This window comes from Sylvia atricapilla, chromosome 3, assembly GCF_009819655.1.
Source record: "Sylvia atricapilla isolate bSylAtr1 chromosome 3, bSylAtr1.pri, whole genome shotgun sequence".
NCBI classification, from domain to species: domain Eukaryota; kingdom Metazoa; phylum Chordata; class Aves; order Passeriformes; family Sylviidae; genus Sylvia; species Sylvia atricapilla.
This window is the reverse complement of record NC_089142.1, coordinates 112060682-112079923: the sequence shown is the minus strand read 5'-3', so window position 1 is coordinate 112079923 and position 19242 is coordinate 112060682. Positions and strand designations below refer to the sequence as shown.

General features: G+C 50.7%; 1 protein-coding gene and 1 long non-coding RNA gene across 3 annotated transcripts in view; one reads left to right on the top strand and one right to left on the bottom strand.

Moving 5' to 3' along the window:
* RALGAPA2 (Ral GTPase activating protein catalytic subunit alpha 2) overlaps positions 1 to 6033 on the bottom strand; it is a 92862-nt gene extending 86829 nt beyond the window's left edge. For both annotated transcript variants that reach the window (XM_066316655.1, XM_066316656.1), the window contains exons 1-3: positions 5877 to 6033; positions 1106 to 1216; positions 569 to 618 (exon numbers count right to left, since the gene is read on the bottom strand). In XM_066316655.1, coding sequence (XP_066172752.1) covers positions 569 to 618; positions 1106 to 1216; positions 5877 to 5982 — 267 coding nt within the window. In that variant the 5' untranslated portion in view covers positions 5983 to 6033. The remainder of the gene's footprint in view (positions 1 to 568; positions 619 to 1105; positions 1217 to 5876) is intronic.
* A 2574-nt stretch (positions 6034 to 8607) lies between these two features.
* The window catches only part of LOC136358525 (uncharacterized), a 28820-nt gene continuing 18185 nt past the window's right edge, over positions 8608 to 19242 (top strand). The window contains exon 1 of the long non-coding RNA XR_010743143.1: positions 8608 to 8700. This is a non-coding gene — a long non-coding RNA (uncharacterized lncRNA). The remainder of the gene's footprint in view (positions 8701 to 19242) is intronic.

Below are 19242 nucleotides of genomic sequence, written 5' to 3'. Positions count from 1 at the left end.
AAAAAAAAATATAAAAAAAATTAGCATTTCACACACTCAGATCAAACTGATGAGCAATAGCTGACAACTCCTGTCCTTTTATTTCCCTTGAGCTGCAAGACCCGATGCTGCAATCGTAACAGATGCCTCCATGTGAGCGGAGCCCAGCCTCCTGCTGTGACACATGGAAAATAAACACAGCACAACTTCACACTGACAGAGAGGAGGGGGAACGTGCTGCTCTTCTGAACGTGCCCTCCAGGAAACACACAAGCAAAGTCTCGTTTAATTATAATAGAAAAGAAACAACCAAAAGCAGACTTTCTGAAAGCTTTAGCCTAACAGAGCCAATGCAACTGAGTGCAGTAGGGCTCCCAAACTCCACTGAACCCCCTGGCTCGTTTTCAGAGCATCAGTCCCTAGATCCTCAGGACAGAGGTGTTCTTGCTAGATTTCCAAGGTATTTTGATAACAACTCAACTCAGGTGACTGACACCTGGTTTCACCCCTCACTGCAAAGCTCTAAGTAAGCACAGAATGACAGTGACATTTAAAATAGAGATTAGTTTTCATGGTATGGAAAACTTACTTCAAAAAGAAAGAGGATGGAGTCCAGCTCCTCCCTTTGTGATTTATTCCCTGCAAGACACAAAACAACATTGCTTGCCAGAAACATACAATAAAAGACAGCAGAATGAGGCCGTTGTCATTCAGCTGAAGCCACGCAGTTTATTTTTCAAAAAAATTATTTTTTTTCTCTTAATAAAGATCCCAAATGCAAGCTGTGCCTGGGCTGCAGTGCCTCTCTCTGCTCTGGCCATGTCTCAGCGAGCAGAGGGAGCTGTAGGAGCCTGGAGCAAGGTGAGAGGACAGGTGTGTAAATGCTGAAACGAAGCCAGAAATGTGATCAGCTGCTGCTCTCATTTCAGAGAGTGATTTTCCATGCTCATCTCTCCTGTTACCATAAAATTAAAATGATTAATACTAACACTGTACTGCAGGAAACTATTAGTTTAGATACAGATAACTGAAGACTAGACAACCATTGGACAGGCTTTAAGGGAATGCTCTGGAGCCCAGTTATGGAACACTGACCTACAGCTGCTGGAAAAACTCTGAAACTTACCTTTTTGTTTCAAGCTGTTTTCCAGTGTTATGAAGTTTTCATAGAATATAAAATAAATTTGAGAATAATTGTTGTCAAAAAACTGCTTCAGGTCACTTCCATCCACAATATCTGAAAGAGGAACGGAGCAATTACACAAGAGCAGAAAGACAAGAATTACAGGCATTCTGCAAATTTAGCATTAGAGAATGAAATAAATGCAATACAAAACTATTCTAGTGAGTTCACTGAGTATTCTGTACTAAAATGTGGGTCCATCCTTGCAACGAATTTCACCCAATTTATGAGTGTCTGCAGTGGGGCTTTCGGTTAATTTGCTTTCCATTAAAAAAAACCAACCAACCAAACAAACAAACAAAAACAAACAAAAACCAAACCATCTCCCAACACCCCCCCAAAACAAACAAACAACCAAACAACTCCAAAAAAACCCCAAACAAAAAAAAACCCCAAAAAACCCAACAAACAAAAAAACAAACAAGGGGGGTGAGCTTTAGCTGTGTACCCAAATGGCTTCTGTACCATCAAAACAAGCAGGTACTCCTGGAGAAAACCACTAGCAAAGATTCCTGGATACAAATTCAGTTCTTGCATTCTTCTGGCAAGCAGATCAACACAGAAAACAGAGTATTCCCGATTTATTTCTTAGAATAATGGCAGCTCTAGCACGTAGCGCTTCCCTAACTGTTAACTTGGGTCTGAAATTTGAAATAAGCTTATTTTCCACAAAGAAAAAAGTCCAAGGTTTTCTAAGCCTGACACTTGCCAAACACACATTAATTTCCTCCCTTTGGTCTTTACTGCAACTCACTTGGTCAAGGAAAGTTGGGTGATTTCCCCCAGAAATAAACATCACGTTTCCTCACTGAAGCCTCACCTTGCAAGAAACCCATTAGTTACCCAAAATAAAGCTGATTACAGGAAGAAGGCTCAATAATATCCCATGACTATGGAAGAAAGAATAACTTCAGCGCAGAACAACTTGATTTTTATTTAAATTAATACCTTTCCAGCAGTAAGGCTCTGCTTGGCTGCTTGTACTATGGAAACAATCAAAGCAGGGAAACTCTTTAATGTGATATTTGTTTCCTGCAAACCACTGGTCCTGAATTTGCAAGCTAAGTGCAATTATTCCCCTCCATGAATGCGTCCTGTTAAACACAACTCCAGGGGAAAACAAGGCTTTCATTTACAAGGATTTCATATGAGGGAATGAGGTCATTAAAATCTAAACAAAAAGGAAACTTTCCTTCTAAATTGCAAAGGGAGGAGAAAGGAACTACCTCACCAAGAAAGCAAATTCTCCTTTTTCCTAAATGTGGCATCTTGGTGGTGACTCATGGGCAAGTGTGATGTGAGCTGCATCCCTACAGCCCTTTCTCACAGATGTGTTCAGCTTGTAGCAGGATACAGCTCATTCCAGCTTCTCACGTGGAAAATATCAGGAAAAGTTTCCTGCGCCGTTTATCACTTGAGATAACAAAATAAACCCCTCACTCTGGGGAAATGCACTGACTGAAGGAGTATTTATAAGCACTCAAGGAAATGAGGCAGCAAGCTTGGGGCTGAACTGTAGGAATTCGGGTTTATTTTTATATGTACTCCCAGACAGCTCCTGGGTTACTACAGCTGCACACAGGCACCCAGAACTCACCCCTTAGGTGAGCACCAGCAGCAATCCCAAAGCCGTGTCATTCTCCCAATTCCCACAAAGGACAAGCTCACAATTCTGGCTGACACCTGACAGTAGCTGCTGCAGCAACGATCAGGGAAGAGTGAGACACTCATGAGGGTCACACCCTATTTCTTCTCTATAAATAGGACATGGTGGCTCACTGGATAACTGTCAGTCACACCAGCCTGCCTTACTATTCAATTTAGGTCAACACTCGGGTACCACTTAGTAAGAGCCTGAGTGTATTACCAAACTCTCATTACTATTCCTCATATTAAAAAAAAAACAAACCCTGAGAGGACACCAAGCCTGTCCTTAGCACAAGGACTTGCCTTTTATTTTCCTATTAACTGCCAAATGTCATCACAGTCACCTGTGAGAAATCATCCCTTAATTCCATGAACTTCCAAAGTCACTTTATGCTATTTTCTCAAAACTCTCTTAATCCTCAAGTACTTGAAAAATTAAAGATTAAGAGAATTTCGCAGCCACGCCCTGGTTAATGATAAAAGTTTATGACCAGCCTTACCCCAGAAATAATGTACAATTCTTACTTATCTTCAAAAAAAGCATGCCAGCATTACCAAAACACCCCTCCAACTGAAACAGCTTTCAAAATAATGTTAACGCCTCAAACTTCACACAAGCTCTATGGACTAACCCAGCTCTGAATTCAACAGGAAGTCTGCAGCATCCCCTTTTGACTGTCTGTAAATGAAAGTCTCCACCCAGACAGCACTGCTCCTGCAGCCATACAGAACTGTGAGGCCAAGCAGTGCCAGAACTGAACCCCCACCACACTCCTTTGTTATCCCATCTCTGATCAAGGCAGCTACATGAAAAGCATGGGCTTTGCAGTTGGGTATGTTTTAAAGACAACAATTCAGGATTGCACTTTGTAATCTCATAAATTTCATATTTAATCTTAACTCTGTGTCTCTCTCACATATTTGCCGACTGTTCAACAGAGAAAAGATTGAAAGCATTGGATAAAACAGTATCCAACATCTGTTAGCAGTAGCACTCCTGATTCCTGAGTATATCAACTGGGCCTGAGGAGAAAACACTATTGCAAGACATGTTTCAATATGAAAAGAATATTTTTACCCAAGGAGAGCACAGAAAAAAATTCTTAAGGTGCAGCAATCCATTTTTGCACTACAGAAAACACTCTGGGAAAGAGCAGAGGCTTCATTTAAGGCCAGGCAGTGGGGAAGAGCCAAATCTGTACATCCCCAGCACTCTTTGTCAGGCCACTACTTTTTAAGTCTATCTTTTGGAAAAAAAAAAACCAAAAAAGCCACACTTACGGGCACTTCTGCAAACTATATTTAGAACTTTATTAACTTAACAGATGTTCTGGCCATGAGTACATATCCATAGCAATAAAGAAATAAGGGAAATGTTCTGGTCATTTGTCAAACACAACTGAACATCCACTTTTAAGTCCTGTCGTAGTTCCAGATAGTGTTTTGTCCTGCCACCCGGACAGAGCATCCCACAAAGCAGGAACTCAGATCCTAAAGGCCGCTGGAGGCTTGACAGATGTCATAACTAACACCAACTTAAATGGAATCTTTTGTTTCACTTCGGGCACTGGACAAACTTAGAGAGGTGCCACTAAGAGACCTGAAGCAATCCAAAGCTCATACAAACCCTTATTTATGGAAATGCACATTTCTTTTGCTCATCCATCCCCTATGATCATCCTGCCTCTGATCTGTATCCTCCTGCACCAGTGGCATCACAGAAGAGTAACCGACATTTTGTTTACAATTAAATACGAGTCATTTAAACTAACAAAGGAAGAGGAGTTGGCATCTCCCAAGAAAACACGTGAGCAGGAGCAGCTATTTGGGGAAGATGTGGCACCGAGGCCCGAGAGAAGCAGCTGATGTAACAGACACACACACTCCTATCCCCAGCCAGGGCAAGGAGAGCCACATCTGGGGAGAAGGTAAAAAAAAAAAAAAAAAAAAAACTACTTTGGAGGCTTTATACCGAAAGCTTTACATGCTGGAAAGCTTCTTCCCATGCGTGGAGTCTTTTTTTCTGTGCCGAACAGCAGCACGGAAGACACCCTAGCAAGGGCACGTATCAAGAGAGCATCTTCCAGAAGCCACTCGGTGCTACCTCAAATGTTTACACCGGTGCTGCCAAGTGCAGACATCCCGGGGACATACCCAGAGCCGCTCGGACAGCACCTGCACTGACCAGACGGACAGCTGGACACCCCACAGCTCCCCCCAGCCCTCCGGCTCTGCGGCAGCCTTCCCCTGAAACCAGCGCCCACAGACGCCTTGAATGAAGAAGCCACTAAACGCAACAGCGTGACAACAGGACAAATGCCCCCGACGCTCTGTCCGCCAAGCAGCTGCCCCCAGCCAGCTCCCTAAGAGTAGAGCAGGAGGAAAAAGAGCGGCACATCGGCGGTGATGCCTCGGCCCTGGAGCAAAGCGGCATCACCTGGCAATGAGCAGGGTGGTTTCCGTAGAGCACTACCCGAGCACAGCCTCTTCCCCTCAGAGGAGCCTGCTCCGCCGCCTCTGAACAGCGACCAGAGGCCACCCGAAGCCTCCCGAACCGCCGACACTCATCGCCAGCCTTCCACGGTGTGAGGGTGGACGCCTCCACCTGCAAGGCGCCCCACGTCCAGCCTCGCCCCAAACGAGGAGTCACCACGAAACATCCCACCGAGACTTATTTCGGAGTTTAAATACCCGACAAAGAGCCCCGAGTTTATGACATTGACGAGAGGAGAATTTCTCCGAAACCGCCGGGGGCTGTGCGTGTCCCCGCGGTTCCGAGACACCGGCACACGCGAGTTTCCCCGGGCACCCCGAACTTTCTGCCGCAGCGCCTCACGGAGGGCACGGACCGGGGCTGCCTCTGCGGCCAGAGAGCCCAGGGAAGCGCCCGGGAGCCAGGGGCTGGGCAGCCGCTGTGCCTGGGGCACGGAGAGCTGCCACCCCCGGCCTCGCTGCTGTCCCTCCGGACACCGCAGCGGACGGCGAGAGGCGGCCGCGGCTCGGTCCGGACACCCCACGGCAGGCTGAGGGCCCCGGGGCCGGGCCCCCCGCTCCCAGCCCCGCTCACCCAGCAGCGCGCGGAGGTGCTTCAGGCGGGTCAGCACGTCCCGCTTGGGGTCCAGCGCCTTCTGCGTGGATTTCCTGACATCGGCGTGGCTCTTCCTGGAGAACATCCCGGCGGCCGGGGCTGCGAGGATGGAGGAGCGGCGCCGGCAGCGAACCAAACCCCCCCCGCTCTGCGCGGGGCGCGCCGGGAGCTGCCGCCCGCCCCGCTTCTGACGTCACCGCGGCGTGCGCTGACGTCACCGCGGCGGCAGCCCCCGGAGCTCCCGGGGCGCCGGCTCCGCTCCGGGGAACCCCGGCACCGCAACAGGGAACCCGGCACCGCAACAGGGAACCGGGCACCGCTCCAGGGAACCCGGCACCGCAACAGGGAACCCCCGGCACCGCAACAGGGAACCGGGCACCGCTCCAGGGAACCCGGCACCGCAACAGGGAACCCCCGGCACCGCAACAGGGAACCCGGCACCGCAACAGGGAACCCGGGCACCGCAACAGGGAACCCGGGCACCGCAACAGGGAACCCGGGCACCGCAACAGGGAACCCCGGCTCCGCTCCGGGGAACCCCGGCACCGCAACAGGGAACCCCCGGGCACCGCAACAGGGAACCCGGGGCACCGCAACAGGGAACCCCCGGGCACCGCTCCAGGGAACCCCCGGCACCGCAACAGGGAACCCCCGGCACCGCAACAGGGAACCCCGGGCCCCGCAACAGGGAACCCGGCACCGCAACAGGGAACCCCCGGGCACCGCTCCAGGGAACCCCGGCACCGCAACAGGGAACCCCCGGCACCGCAACAGGGAACCCGGGCACCGCAACAGGGAACCGGGCACCGCAACAGGGAACCCGGCACCGCAACAGGGAACCCCCGGCACCGCTCCGGGGAACCCCGGGCACCGCAACAGGGAACCCCCGGCACCGCAACAGGGAACCCCCGGCACCGGAACAGGGAACCCGGCACCGCAACAGGGAACCCCCGGCACCGCAACAGGGAACCCCCGGCACCGCAACAGGGAGCCCGGGCACCGCAACAGGGAACCCCCGGCACCGCAACAGGGAACCCCCGGCACCGCAACAGGGAACCCCGGCACCGCAACAGGGAACCCGGGCACCGCAACAGGGAACCCGGCACCGCAACAGGGAACCCGGCACCGCAACAGGGAACCCGGTACCGCAACAGGGAACCCGGTACCGCAACAGGGAACCGGGCACCGCAACAGGGAATCCGGCACCGCAACAGGGAACCCCCGGCACCGCAACAGGGAACCCCGGCTCTGCAACAGGGAACCCGGTACCGCAACAGGGAACCCGGGGCACCGCAACAGGGAACCCGGGCACCGCTCCAGGGAACCCGGGCACCGCAACAGGGAACCCCGGCTCCGCTCCGGACCCCGGGCACCGCTCCGGGGAACCAGGCACCGCAACAGGGAACCCCCGGCACCGCTCCAGGGAACCCGGGCACCGCTCCAGGGAACCCCCGGCACCGCAACAGGGAACCCCCGGCACCGCAACAGGGAACCCCCGGCACCGCTCCGGACCCGGCACCGCAACAGGGAACCCGGGCACCGCAACAGGGAACCCGGGCACCGCAACAGGGAACCCGGCACCGCTCCGGGGAACCGGGCACCGCTACAGGGAACCCCCGGCACCGCAACAGGGAACCCCCGGCACCGCAACAGGGAACCGGGCACCGCTCCGGGGAACCGGGCACCGCAACAGGGAACCCCCGGCACCGCAACAGGGAACCCGGCACCGCTCCGGACCCCGGGCACCGCAACAGGGAACCCCCGGGCACCGCAACAGGGAACCGGGCACCGCAACAGGGAACCCGGGCACCGCAACAGGGAACCCCCGGGCACCGCAACAGGGAACCCGGGCACCGCAACAGGGAACCCGGCACCGCAACAGGGAACCCGGCACCGCAACAGGGAACCCGGCACCGCTCCGGGGAACCCGGTACCGCAACAGGGAACCCGGCACCGCAACAGGGAACCGGGCACCGCAACAGGGAACCCCGGGCTCCGCTCCGGACCCCGGCACCGCAACAGGGAACCCGGGGCACCGCAACAGGGAACCCCGGCACCGCTCTGGTCTGGAACCCGGGCACCGCTCCAGGGAACCCGGCTCCGCTCCAGGGAACCCCCGGCACCGCAACAGGGAACCCCCGGGCACCGCTCCAGGGAACCCCGGCACCGCAACAGGGAACCCCGGGCACCGCAACAGGGAACCCGGCTCCGCTCTGGACCCCGGTACCGCAACAGGGAACCCGGCACCGCTCCGGTCCGGAACCCGGGGCACCGCTACAGGGAACCCGGCACCGCTCCGGGGAACCCCTGGGCACCGCAACAGGGAACCCCGGGCACCGCTCCGAGTACCCTCAGCACCGCTCCGGTCCGGACCCCGGGCACCGCAACAGGGAACCCGGCACCGCAACAGGGAACCCGGCACTGCAACAGGGAACCCCGGGCACCGCTCCAGGGAACCCGGCACCGCTCCAGGGAACCCGGGCACCGCTCCGGGGAACCCAAGCACCGCAACAGGGAACCCGGCACCGCTCCGGGGAACCCGGGGCACCGCTCCGGGGAACCCCCGGCACCGCAACAGGGAACCCCGGGCACCGCAACAGGGAACCCGGCACCGCAACAGGGAACCCCAGCACCGCTCCAGGGAACCCGGCACCTCTCCGGGTACCCTCAGCACCGCTCCGGTCCGGACCCCGGGCACCGCTCCGGGACCCCCGCCGGGCGCAGCGGAGGAGCTCGGGAATGCCCCGGGAATGCCCCGGGCAGGGCGGCTGGAACGGAGGCGCCGTAGGGAGCTGGCTCCTAGGTAGGCACTTGATTTATGATGTAATCACTGAAGCACAGGTGTGGGTGGGAAGGGCTTAAAGCCTTTCCAGTGCCAGCCCTGTCATGGGTAGGGACACCTTCCACTATCCCGGCGTGCTCCAAGCCCCGTCCAGCCTGGCCTTGGACACTTCAGGGATCCAGCTACAGCTTCCCCAGGCAACCTGTGCCAGGGCATCCTCACAGGGAAAAAATTCTCCCCGATATTCAGTGCGTATCTCCACGGGAAAACATTCAGGTTTTGCAATAACCCCTTGCACTGCAGGTGTATAAATATGTAAGTGTATAAATAATGTATGCTGTCTTTGTGTATAGGGGAGGTAAAAGAGCAGACTCAAAGTTACACAACAAAAGCACACTCCATCCCAGAAGTAGAAGCCAGGAGGCTCTCGGTTGCAGGCCCTGAGATGCTCTCAGTAAAATTCCTGGGTTAAAAAGTAAACTCTAGTATGTTTCAAAGCAGGCTGTGGTCCTAAAAAGGAAAACAAGTAGTTTCAAGGAATTGACTTGTGTATATACTTTGTAGTTTTTAACAAAAATACTTTAAAATCAATTTACACATCACGTAGAAATTAATTATTTTGGCCGTGAATCAGCGTAGAAAATAAAAAGTCAGAAGAATTACTATTGTTAGAAGCAGAAAACACAGCACTGCCACATCTCACTTCCCCTGAGCCCTCTCAGGAATCATTTCTGCTGCAGAGGCCTGAGGTGACTGGAGCAGCAGGTCGACAAGCCCTAAACACATCCCACTGGGGACAGGGCAGTCCCAGCTCCTCCACCCCTGGGATGGCCCCGTGCACGTGGGAGCAGGGAAAGGCTCTGGCTGGAAGTTGCAGTGGACAAATGAATACACAAATAAAGAAGCAGGCTGGAGGAGGGGGCTGCAGGCAGTGCTCCTGCACGCCCTGCTTGTGAGCGTGGCACAGCTCTCCCCCTCTGCAACACAGCTGGATTCTGGAAAGGGCACAGCAAGGGCTGGCAGTGCCACCAAACCCTGTGCTAAGAAGTGAGAAGTCACTTGTTGGAGTCAGGAGGATGGGCAGTGATGATGCACAGCACTGAAAATGAAAAAACTGATTAATTCCTTTTCTTACACAGAGGTGTAACGTTGAGTGCTTGGAGTCAGCCACAGAAAATTCACTGTCACATCGTCCCTCACCTTAGAGCCTGGCTCAGGCTTCCAGTAATTCCTGTTGCACACCCTTCCCATCACACCATGACACACCTTGTCCTTTGGGAGCAGTTATTGTTCTGCGACAATTGTCTCAAATTTTGGGTCACATGGTGTGATTTTAGCATCAGCAGCTTCCTGAGGAGAGTGAATTGGGCTGTTTTGGCTCTTGCCTTCCATTGCTGCAAATCAATTTCTGTAGCTGGCTGAGGAAGGACGTGGCTAAAGTCTTGGCTTGCTCTTTTTTAATTTTTTCCTCTCCCTTTTATTTTAATTGATTTACAAAACTAACAGCTTCCAGTTTGACACTTCTGGTGGTTTTTAATTGTTCCATGATTTGTCATGTTCTGCTTTGTTAAAAAAGGAGCCATTGCAGATTCAGGAATTGTGGTGATACAGCTGCTCTGATGTCTGACAACTCGTGTGACAAGCAGGGCAGCCTTGTGGTGCTTAGCACCAAACTGCATAGCTTTAGGCACTCGGTGGTTTGAGGTGTGCCAGAAATCCTGCCTGTGAAAAGCTCCAGGGAACAGAGATGCCATGTCTGGAATCACATTGCTCTAGGACAGTCATTGCTCTCCCTTTGAGTTCAAACATCATCAAATACAGGTTTTCAAATTATTCACTTCAGAGCTGGCATAGGACAGCACAAGCCAGAGAATGCCAGTAAACCTGCGGCGGTGACTTCAGCCTGTGCAGAACCACTTGTACAGTCCTGTGACTTGTGTTTTCTAACAATATAACTAACATCTGCAATTTCCCAGAAAGTCAGATGATGCGTTTCCAAAAGCCGGTGCTTAAGGTAGAATAATTTCCTGAAAGAGATTTGGTCATTCAGCTTTCAGGAACTGAGATAAAATCCGTATAAACCAATCACTTCATACAACAGAGCAGTAATCACTTGTGGCAGAACTGAAGGCCCCAGCACCGAGTGGTGTCCTCGGGGAGGTGACAATACCAGCACAAGCAGGTATTGGGCAGGGGTTTAGTATTCCTTGAGAATAATTCCTTGGGAAAATCATGCAAGACCCTGCCTGCCTGGCTGGGCCCAGAGAAGGAAGACCAGCATCCATCAGTCTGGGGGAGAATTCTGGGGTGTCATTGCCCAGCCAAGACTCATGGACCAAAGGTAAGGCCTGACCCTGCAGAGGCTGTTCCCGCCCCACCAGGCTGCTGGCACTGCCCTCTGAGCTGCTCCTACTGGAGTTTCTATTTCAAGCATTGCCTTAAGTAGTACAGGTGAGGGGCAGCGTATTCCTAGTCCAAACCAGAATGGCTTGAATTATTAATATGCATTTGCACTGTGGGCCAGCATGCTCTCCCCAAATCGCAAGGCTCATGCCCTTCCTTCCTTCCCCCCCATCCTGGAAGCAGCTTGGTGCTGTGGAGTTTGTGGAAACATGACACTGGCTGCCACCAGAATTTCACTGGACCTGATGAACAGGCAGGATTGCTTTTTCCCTTGGAGCCTGAAATGTTAATGGCAGAGATTAAATTACGGAACTTCTGCCCTTGCTTGAGTCAATATAACACTTTATAGTGAGCCCAGGAAAAAAGGCAGGGGAAAAGTAAACACAGGAGATTTGCCACGGGCTTCCTTAGTGCAGAATGCCGGTAGTGACTTTCTGTCCTTCAAACCAAATGCTTCAAATTGCGTTTAGAAAGTTGGTTTTGTGTCCTCTTGCATATCCTTGGTCCAACACATCCATTAAAGGCACCCGAGCTGCTTATTCCTGCGTTGGAATCGGCTCCCTGGATGCTTCCTGGCTCAGGTGCAGAGCTCTGGTGCTGTGCCAGCATGCTGCGTAGGAAAAGGAGGCTCTGCCCTCTTAGTCCTGGTATGACTAAGCATGTGGAAAAGGCTTTTCCAGTGGGCTCTGGGTTCAAAGGGTTATTTTCCTAACAGTGTTCCTGTAGGGCATGCAGGCGTGGACCCCTGGTCCTGCAAAGCTCTGCTTCAGGCTCAAACCACACAGTAGCTGCTGAATCTCTTTGCTAAGTGCCTGATTTGCTCTGAGTCTGGATCCTGCAATCTGCTTTCCGTGGATCAACTTGTGCAAAGGTTTGGAGTTTCACTGAGTTTATGGAAGCAAAGGGGCCTCATCCATTTAACCCTCTCTGAGGCTCTCCCCCAGCCCTTCTTTTTTGGCACCCAAAGGAATTCTCACTGTCCTTTGGCCTATGGAATTCTATTTAGGAAAAACCTGGTGGAAAAATTCCACCCATTGCTGCATATGAGACAGTCAGATGTCATTCTTCTAGTAAAAATTATAGACAGGAGAAATCCACTGTCAAAAAACCCTGTCAGATTTCCTTCTGCCAGAATCTCCAACTGTGTAGAGGGGGAAAGAGAAGGATTTATGCCTACGGATGGAAAAAAATCCAAAATAGAAAGAACAGGAATTGCATGTCCTCTGATGCTTTCCAAAAGGAAACAGTATGGAGGACGTGGAAATTTCGTGGAGTAAAAGTATCAACCCACTAAGGAGAGCTCAGAGTGCCTTTGCCAAAGGTTGAACTGCACGAAGAGGTTTCTGGCACGTTGTGCAAGCCCTTAACCTACTGCTTTGGCTGAGAGCTTTCCGTGAGGAGATGTTTGAGCTCAACTTGAGACTGGGCTAAGAGATGGTTTACTTGGTAAAAACAGGAAAATCATCCCTGTGCTTCCCTGCTCCTTGTGGCGCAATACGGAAATAAAGTGCTGCTTGTCTCAACTGCACTAAATCTGAGATAAGTGTTGTTTACTTCACCCTTCTCCAAGAGGAAAGGTCACTCGTGAACTCGGTGGAGCTGCAATAGCAATTTCCTCTTGGCAGTGTTCACCTCTGGCCGGCAAAAGAGCCCCTCCTTTGGGGATGCTGTTAACCCTGTCCCTGCCGGCCTCGTCCCAGGGGCTGGCTCTGAATACACAGGCACAGTGTGTAGGGTCTGAAACAGCACTGAGATGCTGATGGTCAGCCTTAGAGATGCTTCTGGCCCTAGCAAATGATGCTCAGAGGGTGAAATAAGGGTCACTTGCTCCTGCAAGTTACAGAGGAAGAGTCCTGCCACCTGCACACCTGCAGAAAGAGTCTTTGTTTTCCTTTTGTCCACTCCTCGGCTTTCTTGGATTTATATTGCCATGTATTTAACCTAAACTCTTTTTTTTTTTTTTTTTTTTTTTTTTTTTTTTACTGAACATTATGTTCATACTTTCGTTTTTCTCTCATGTTGGCTCTTTATCACTCCAAGGAAAAATAAATGAGGAAGAAGGCAGCTGACTTGGATCGCCCTTAAGCTGGGCTTTGTTAACACACAGAATGACCACTCTGATTGTCTTAGCCCTGGGTGCAGTTTATTCTGACAAACCAGGCTGTGTGGTATCTTCAGTCCTCCTTCTGAAGAGATCTCAAATGCTTTTTGTACATGAGAAGAAGAACAAAAAATCCTTCAAAATGAACCAGTAACACACAAAGCAACCACTGGCCACTGATGTTCCACACATTCCTCCTTCTTTTCTTTCTGTGCAAATGAACAACTGCAGAAAGCAGTGCAGTAATTACAGCCTACAGGAGTGGCTCAGGTTTTCCTCCATGGACAAGCATGACAAAAAATAACAATTTTTTTTTTAACCGACACAGCAGGTGTTCAGATGAAATTATGTGGTTAGCTTTGAAACTATATTACAAGAGAAATTTTAATTAACCTGTACCACTGAGTCAGAAGATAATATCTGATGCATCTCACATGCCTACAGACAAAATATGATAAAATCATTATTTGCAATTAGATATATGCATTACAGACAATGTTGTAATTAAAATGTACTTAATGTCACAGGAGGTCTCTTATTATCAAAATCATTTGTAGAAGGATTGTGGAAACAATGTGATGATTATTCATCCCTCTGGCTAGAAACATTCAGAATTTGCCAAGAGCCTGAAACATCTCTGCATTTGGAGCAAACACCAGCAGGGTCCAACACCTCGACTCCTTTCCCCCAGTGCCGAGTTCTGCTTGTTGCCAGGTTGGGCACAGGGCACCCATTTCTTGCTGTGCCTGTGTTCCTCAGTGCCCTGCCAAGAGGAGATGTCCCTGTGCTGCTGCACGACTCCAGCCAGGAGTGGATGCAGTACAAGTCGGATGAGAGAGAGATGCCACAGGTGCTGCACTGTTCTTCTGTGGGGAACATTGATGTCTTTGTTCCATTATTTGCTTATTAGCTGCAGCAAAAAGGAGTAGTAAATTTACTTGGGCTGATTCTTTTCCTAGTGTGGCCCTTCCAAAGCGCTTGGGCCGTGAAAGGGTTCAAACCCAAGGGAAAATTAAATTTAGAGTTGCTTTATACTTCACTTCTACATCTCTGCAGGAATGAGAGAGAGGGCCTGACAAGCACAGCCCAGTAAATCCGGGGGGATTGCTCAGACAGCCTCTGAGAGCCCATCACCTTCAGAGCCACCTCTGCCTGAGCTGGTCCTTGGAGCTGCCAGGGAACAGTGCCAGTGCCAGCTGCCTGCTCCAGGCCCTGAGCTCATCGGTGCTAATGAAGGCTTTGACAAAGGTCTCCCCCTGATTAACATTTCTCTGTCAGAGCCGCAGTGCTACAGTCGAGGCTGCTGGGCTGTTTCTCAGGCCCTTTCTCATGGCCACGGTTTGGATTTGTGCCTCCGTACTTGGAAAAAACCTCTGGACATTGATGGAGGTTTTGCCTGAGCACAGAACAAAGAGCCAACCTCATCACAGGGTGCACCTTATCCTAGGGACACATCCTCCTGCAAAGGGTAGGGGGCAGCCAGCAGTGGCGTTCATGGTTCTTTATGGAAATAGATATTTCTTTAAATCATAAATAATACGGGAAATTGCTGCAAAATGCATTGAAGTGGAGGAATGGCTTGAGGAGAAAACAGCCCCCCAGTAAATCATCTCCCGTATGCTTCCCTATATTCTTTATCTCCCTTACGCTTCTCCACTTTCCCGTTTTCGAGAGAACAAAGAGAATGTGCCAAAGCTGCTTCGGGATTTCAATGAAAAATAATGAGAATTCATTGCTAATTAGGGCTCCAATTAAAAAAACTGATCTTTGCAGGGACACTATTAATGAACTTGTAAATTGAAGCTGCAGACTTGCATCCGTATAAACATTCCCGGGGTTGATTCCGTGTGTGTGTGTGTGCACGAGTGGTGGGCGAAGGTGCCTGGATCTGGCAGTGATGGCCTCGATGCCCAGAACTGTCCACAGCACTTGGCAAGTGGCAAGGCTCAATGTGAGGAGTTGCTGAAGGTTAAGCTGTAGGCTTAGATGGCAATAGCATTCATCTCACAAAGTGTTTGGCTTCGTAAAAAAGAAGAATGGTAATTCATTACGTATTTTTGATCAGCCTTCATCTAATTAGAAACCTCTTTCTTTATTCTTGTTGTACACTGTTGAGCATGGTGGACAGCCACAGGTATTCAGGGTACTCAGGTGTCGCTGCAAACAGCCAGGTGGTGGGAATCTGCACCTTTATCCATTAAGCAGGATAAAAGGTTGCCATGACCCGCCTGCACAGTGCAAGCGGATTTCCCGTAGCCTGGGCTGTGTGCTCCAGCTCCCAGGTCGGGAAAGGAGGGGCTGCTGAGATTTAAATGAGAACGTAAACATGCTAGGGGAAAAACCCCCGTTCCTTTTGTCCAGCTGCTGATTCAGGTAAAGGCAAGCAGAGCCAAACCTGGCCATGCTGGAAGTGCAGCAGCCATGGCAGCAAAACCCCCTTGCCTGACCTTCCACCCCTTGTTCTTGGCATTTGCAGGAGGCACATCCCTGTGGCTTTTTGTGCCAACCCTGTTTTTCCCTCTCCCAGGAGGACAGTGTGAAGCCATTGAAGGACAAATTAGCAGGAGGGTGTAAGACACTCCTGAAACCTGATCGGAGGTTGGAGATGGCAAGAACCAGATAAAATTCGTGTTGATTGTACGCATTTTCCGATGAACTTACAATGAAACAGGAGCGCACGTAGTGGGTGGTGCTGACAGGTTTTGCTCTGGGGATTGGCTCAGGCAGAGATACCGAGAGCAGGGAGCTCAGGATTGTGCCTGGTTGGCTTTGGAATATGTCCAAGGATGGAGCCTGCACAGCCTCTGCAGACAACCTGGGCCACCAAAAAAAGGAGGATTTGTATGCTTGAGTGGAATTTCCTGTATTGCAGTTTGTGTGTTTTCATCTTTGAAGGAGGTTTGAAGAAAAGGTGCAGAGCACAAGGGATGAAGTGTGACATGGATATCAGGGGCACAGGAGGGAAGTGAAACAGTTCATCCTTGTGCTGGTATTAATTTTTTCTGTTTCACCCGAATGCATAGATTTTACTTCACAAAGCGTGTTACAGCTGATGACATCCATAATGGACCCATTCAGGGCCATCTCTGAACATGCACTTTTCCCACATATAACAATGTACCTGAAATTTTGAAAGATGGGATGCTCATTTGCCAATTTAAAAAGAAAATGGAGAGAACAAGAGAGAGAGGCTCATGGAGTTCTAAATCTTCACAGAAAACAGATGGAAAAACACAGGTACATTTAGAATTATGTTGACATTTCTGAAATCAGAGATATGGTGTTTTATCTAAATTACACCAAAGCCCTCCAAGATAATGTGCTGTGTAATAGCTGCAGTTCTAGGCACTATTTCATTTTCAATTTTCTGTACAAAAAGCATGATTCTTATCCACAGTTCCAGTTCAGTGTTTGACAAAGTGTTCGCATGCACTCTCCCAGTTGCACCTATGTAAAGAAAGCTGTATTTGAGGGAAAGAGGCTGCAGCTCCCCCCTGCTCTGCCCTGGCTTTGCCAGCATTCCTCATTACCTGGAGAGGAGGCAGAGGGGCAAAACCCAGGGCTGGGGTCGGTGTGCTCTGAAGGGCCCTAAAGCACCACGGAGCAGCAGAGAAGCCTGGGGTGCTGGGAAGAGGCCCTCAGGAGTCTATGGACGAGCTCCTTTGGTGTTAAAAGCAGGTCCTGCCACATGCCTGTGTACCCCCAGTGCTGCTGGCAGCAAGTGCACGTGTGTGGTGTGTGCTGGGCTCCTGTTACAGAGGTGTTTCCTTCTCCTTGGCAGCTGGAAAGGTATAAATCTCTTTGGCACCTGCTTGGCATCACCAGTGATGCCACTGGCAAGGCCTGGTCTTTTCCTGGGAGTGACCCACCATGAGCTGTGGAGAGCAGGATACAGGTGAATCTCACAGGTGTCTGTGGAGTGCAGGAGGTCCCTGCAGTACTGCTCTGACTCAGGGGTCCTGTCCTGGGGGTGTGAGAGGTAAAATAACTACCTGCCTTCAGGAGCTCCCTCCTTTCTTGTGGTGTCCACGGGAACCAGCATGTGCTGGAGGCAGGATGCCCTGGGAGGAGCAATGGGATGGTCTGACACCCTCCAAGTCCCTTGGCCCAAAGCTCTTGTTTCCAGCACTACTTGGCCAATGTTCTAGAAAAGTTCGGTGGTGTGGGAAAGTTATTTCCCATCCGCAGGTGTGCCCTGTGCCAGTGGTTCTGAGTGAGGGAATCTGGAGCCCGAGTCAGGAATTCTGTTTACTTCCCACGCAAAGAGCAAGCTACCCTGATGGAGCTGGCAAGGGGCCACAAGGAATTTCGGTGATAGATGCCATGTGCTTGTCTGAAAGGCAGGATTTCCACTCACATCCCTGGCTGTGACGAGATGGAGAGCCTGCTCCCTCTGCAGGGAACACCAGCTGCATGGACTTGTCATCAGTGCAGAGGCAAGAGAAGTCCTTTCCCCTGAGAAGTCTTCTTTGAGATACCAGTGGATGAACTCTGGAGAGATGTTATTTTTGGTACGTATGGTGACAAGTATGTGATCCTCAGCAAGCCGTGGGTGCAATGCCAGGGATGGAGGTGGAAGCTGGGACCTGCGGAGTGGGAGCAGGAGGCTGCAGCGTACCTTGTCATTAGCAGGGAAAGGAGGGTTTTCATGACAACCAGAAAGCACCAAAATATACATTAAACTCTGCTAGGAAATGAAATTCAGGGGACAGAAATAGTTTCCTTAGCAGGCCAAGAATAATGCTGGCAGCAGTTGGACTGTGGCCGAGTGAGGGGGCAGAGCAAGAGAATAGTGGCAATGATTATGGTTGCTGCCTTAACAAATATATGCATTAAAGGTAATAAGAGCCTGCTTTTAAAACATGCGGGATTTTGTGTTTGGAAACAGAGTGAGGCAAACAAGAGTAAGAAGAGCCTTGGTATACATCTCAAAGGTAATCTATCTGTGTTCAAAATAAGTGTGTCTGGTTCAGCTGGTCACTGGGAATGTATAAATAACTAAAATCATGCTGCTCTTTCTGAACAAGGTTTAGCTGAGTGCCTGTGCCCTGGCAATGGCAGCACAGCATCGGGAGGGGCAGCTATTGTGAGGAATAGCTCATTGCAGACAAGTGCAAGGGAAATGGCTTTCATTAATTCCTGTCTTTACGTTGGGCTCTGATCCGGGTTCCCCTGGGTTGGAGGCAGAGCTTCCTCTGGACTGCAGCAGGTGTGGGATTGAGCCCTGCAAAGGGCCCACTGGAGGGGAGGGGACAGAAGGAGATGGAAACTGCAGTATTCTGGCCCTAGGTATAAATCGTTTGTGGTATTTATTTGTCTTTGTCAAACGTTATTAGCCACGGCTGGAAAAGCGTGGCACGTGTGTCAAGTAGTTATGGAAAATGCAGTGGCCACGGCTCATGCTTGCCTCAAGTCTGGTTTTGTGTATCTTGGACTAGCGCAAGAGCCACATCACTGTTCACAGCCAGGGCATAGCAGAGATGCTTCTGCAGTGGAAGTTGCTGACTAAATGAAGGGAGCAGCTATTTTGGGGCAGATAGTCCTTTCCATAAGCATGACAGGGCAGATATCCCTGCAACTTCCCTTGGGGCTGCAGTGCCTGCAGGAGCCATCCCTAGGAAATGATGTTAAAAGTCTAGGTCCTTCTGAGTGTGCTTGGCACACAGGCTTGGGTGCAAACTTGGAGTAACATTATGACTGGTTTACTTGGGGAAGCATCTCTGTTCCGGTGTGTGTTGCGATCTCTCTTTCATACACACCCCCCTAATTTTAGGGATAGGTTCTGCTCAAGCATTCACAAAAGTAAAAACGACAGGGGGAGAATCTCTGAGCAAAAATTAAACACGATCTGAGGTCTTATTGCAGCTCAGCTTGAGGGACGTTTTGGACATTTTGGCTTGGATGTTCTGCAAAGAATGTTGTGCTTAGGGCAGTGAGCTCACAGCTGGACAGGGGTATGTTCATATTCAGATTTGTCTCTTAAAGAAACTGACCGGGGCAAAGCCAGGCTCATGTGTCACAGGGCTCTGGAGAACTCTTCTCTGGAGGGTTTGTACCAG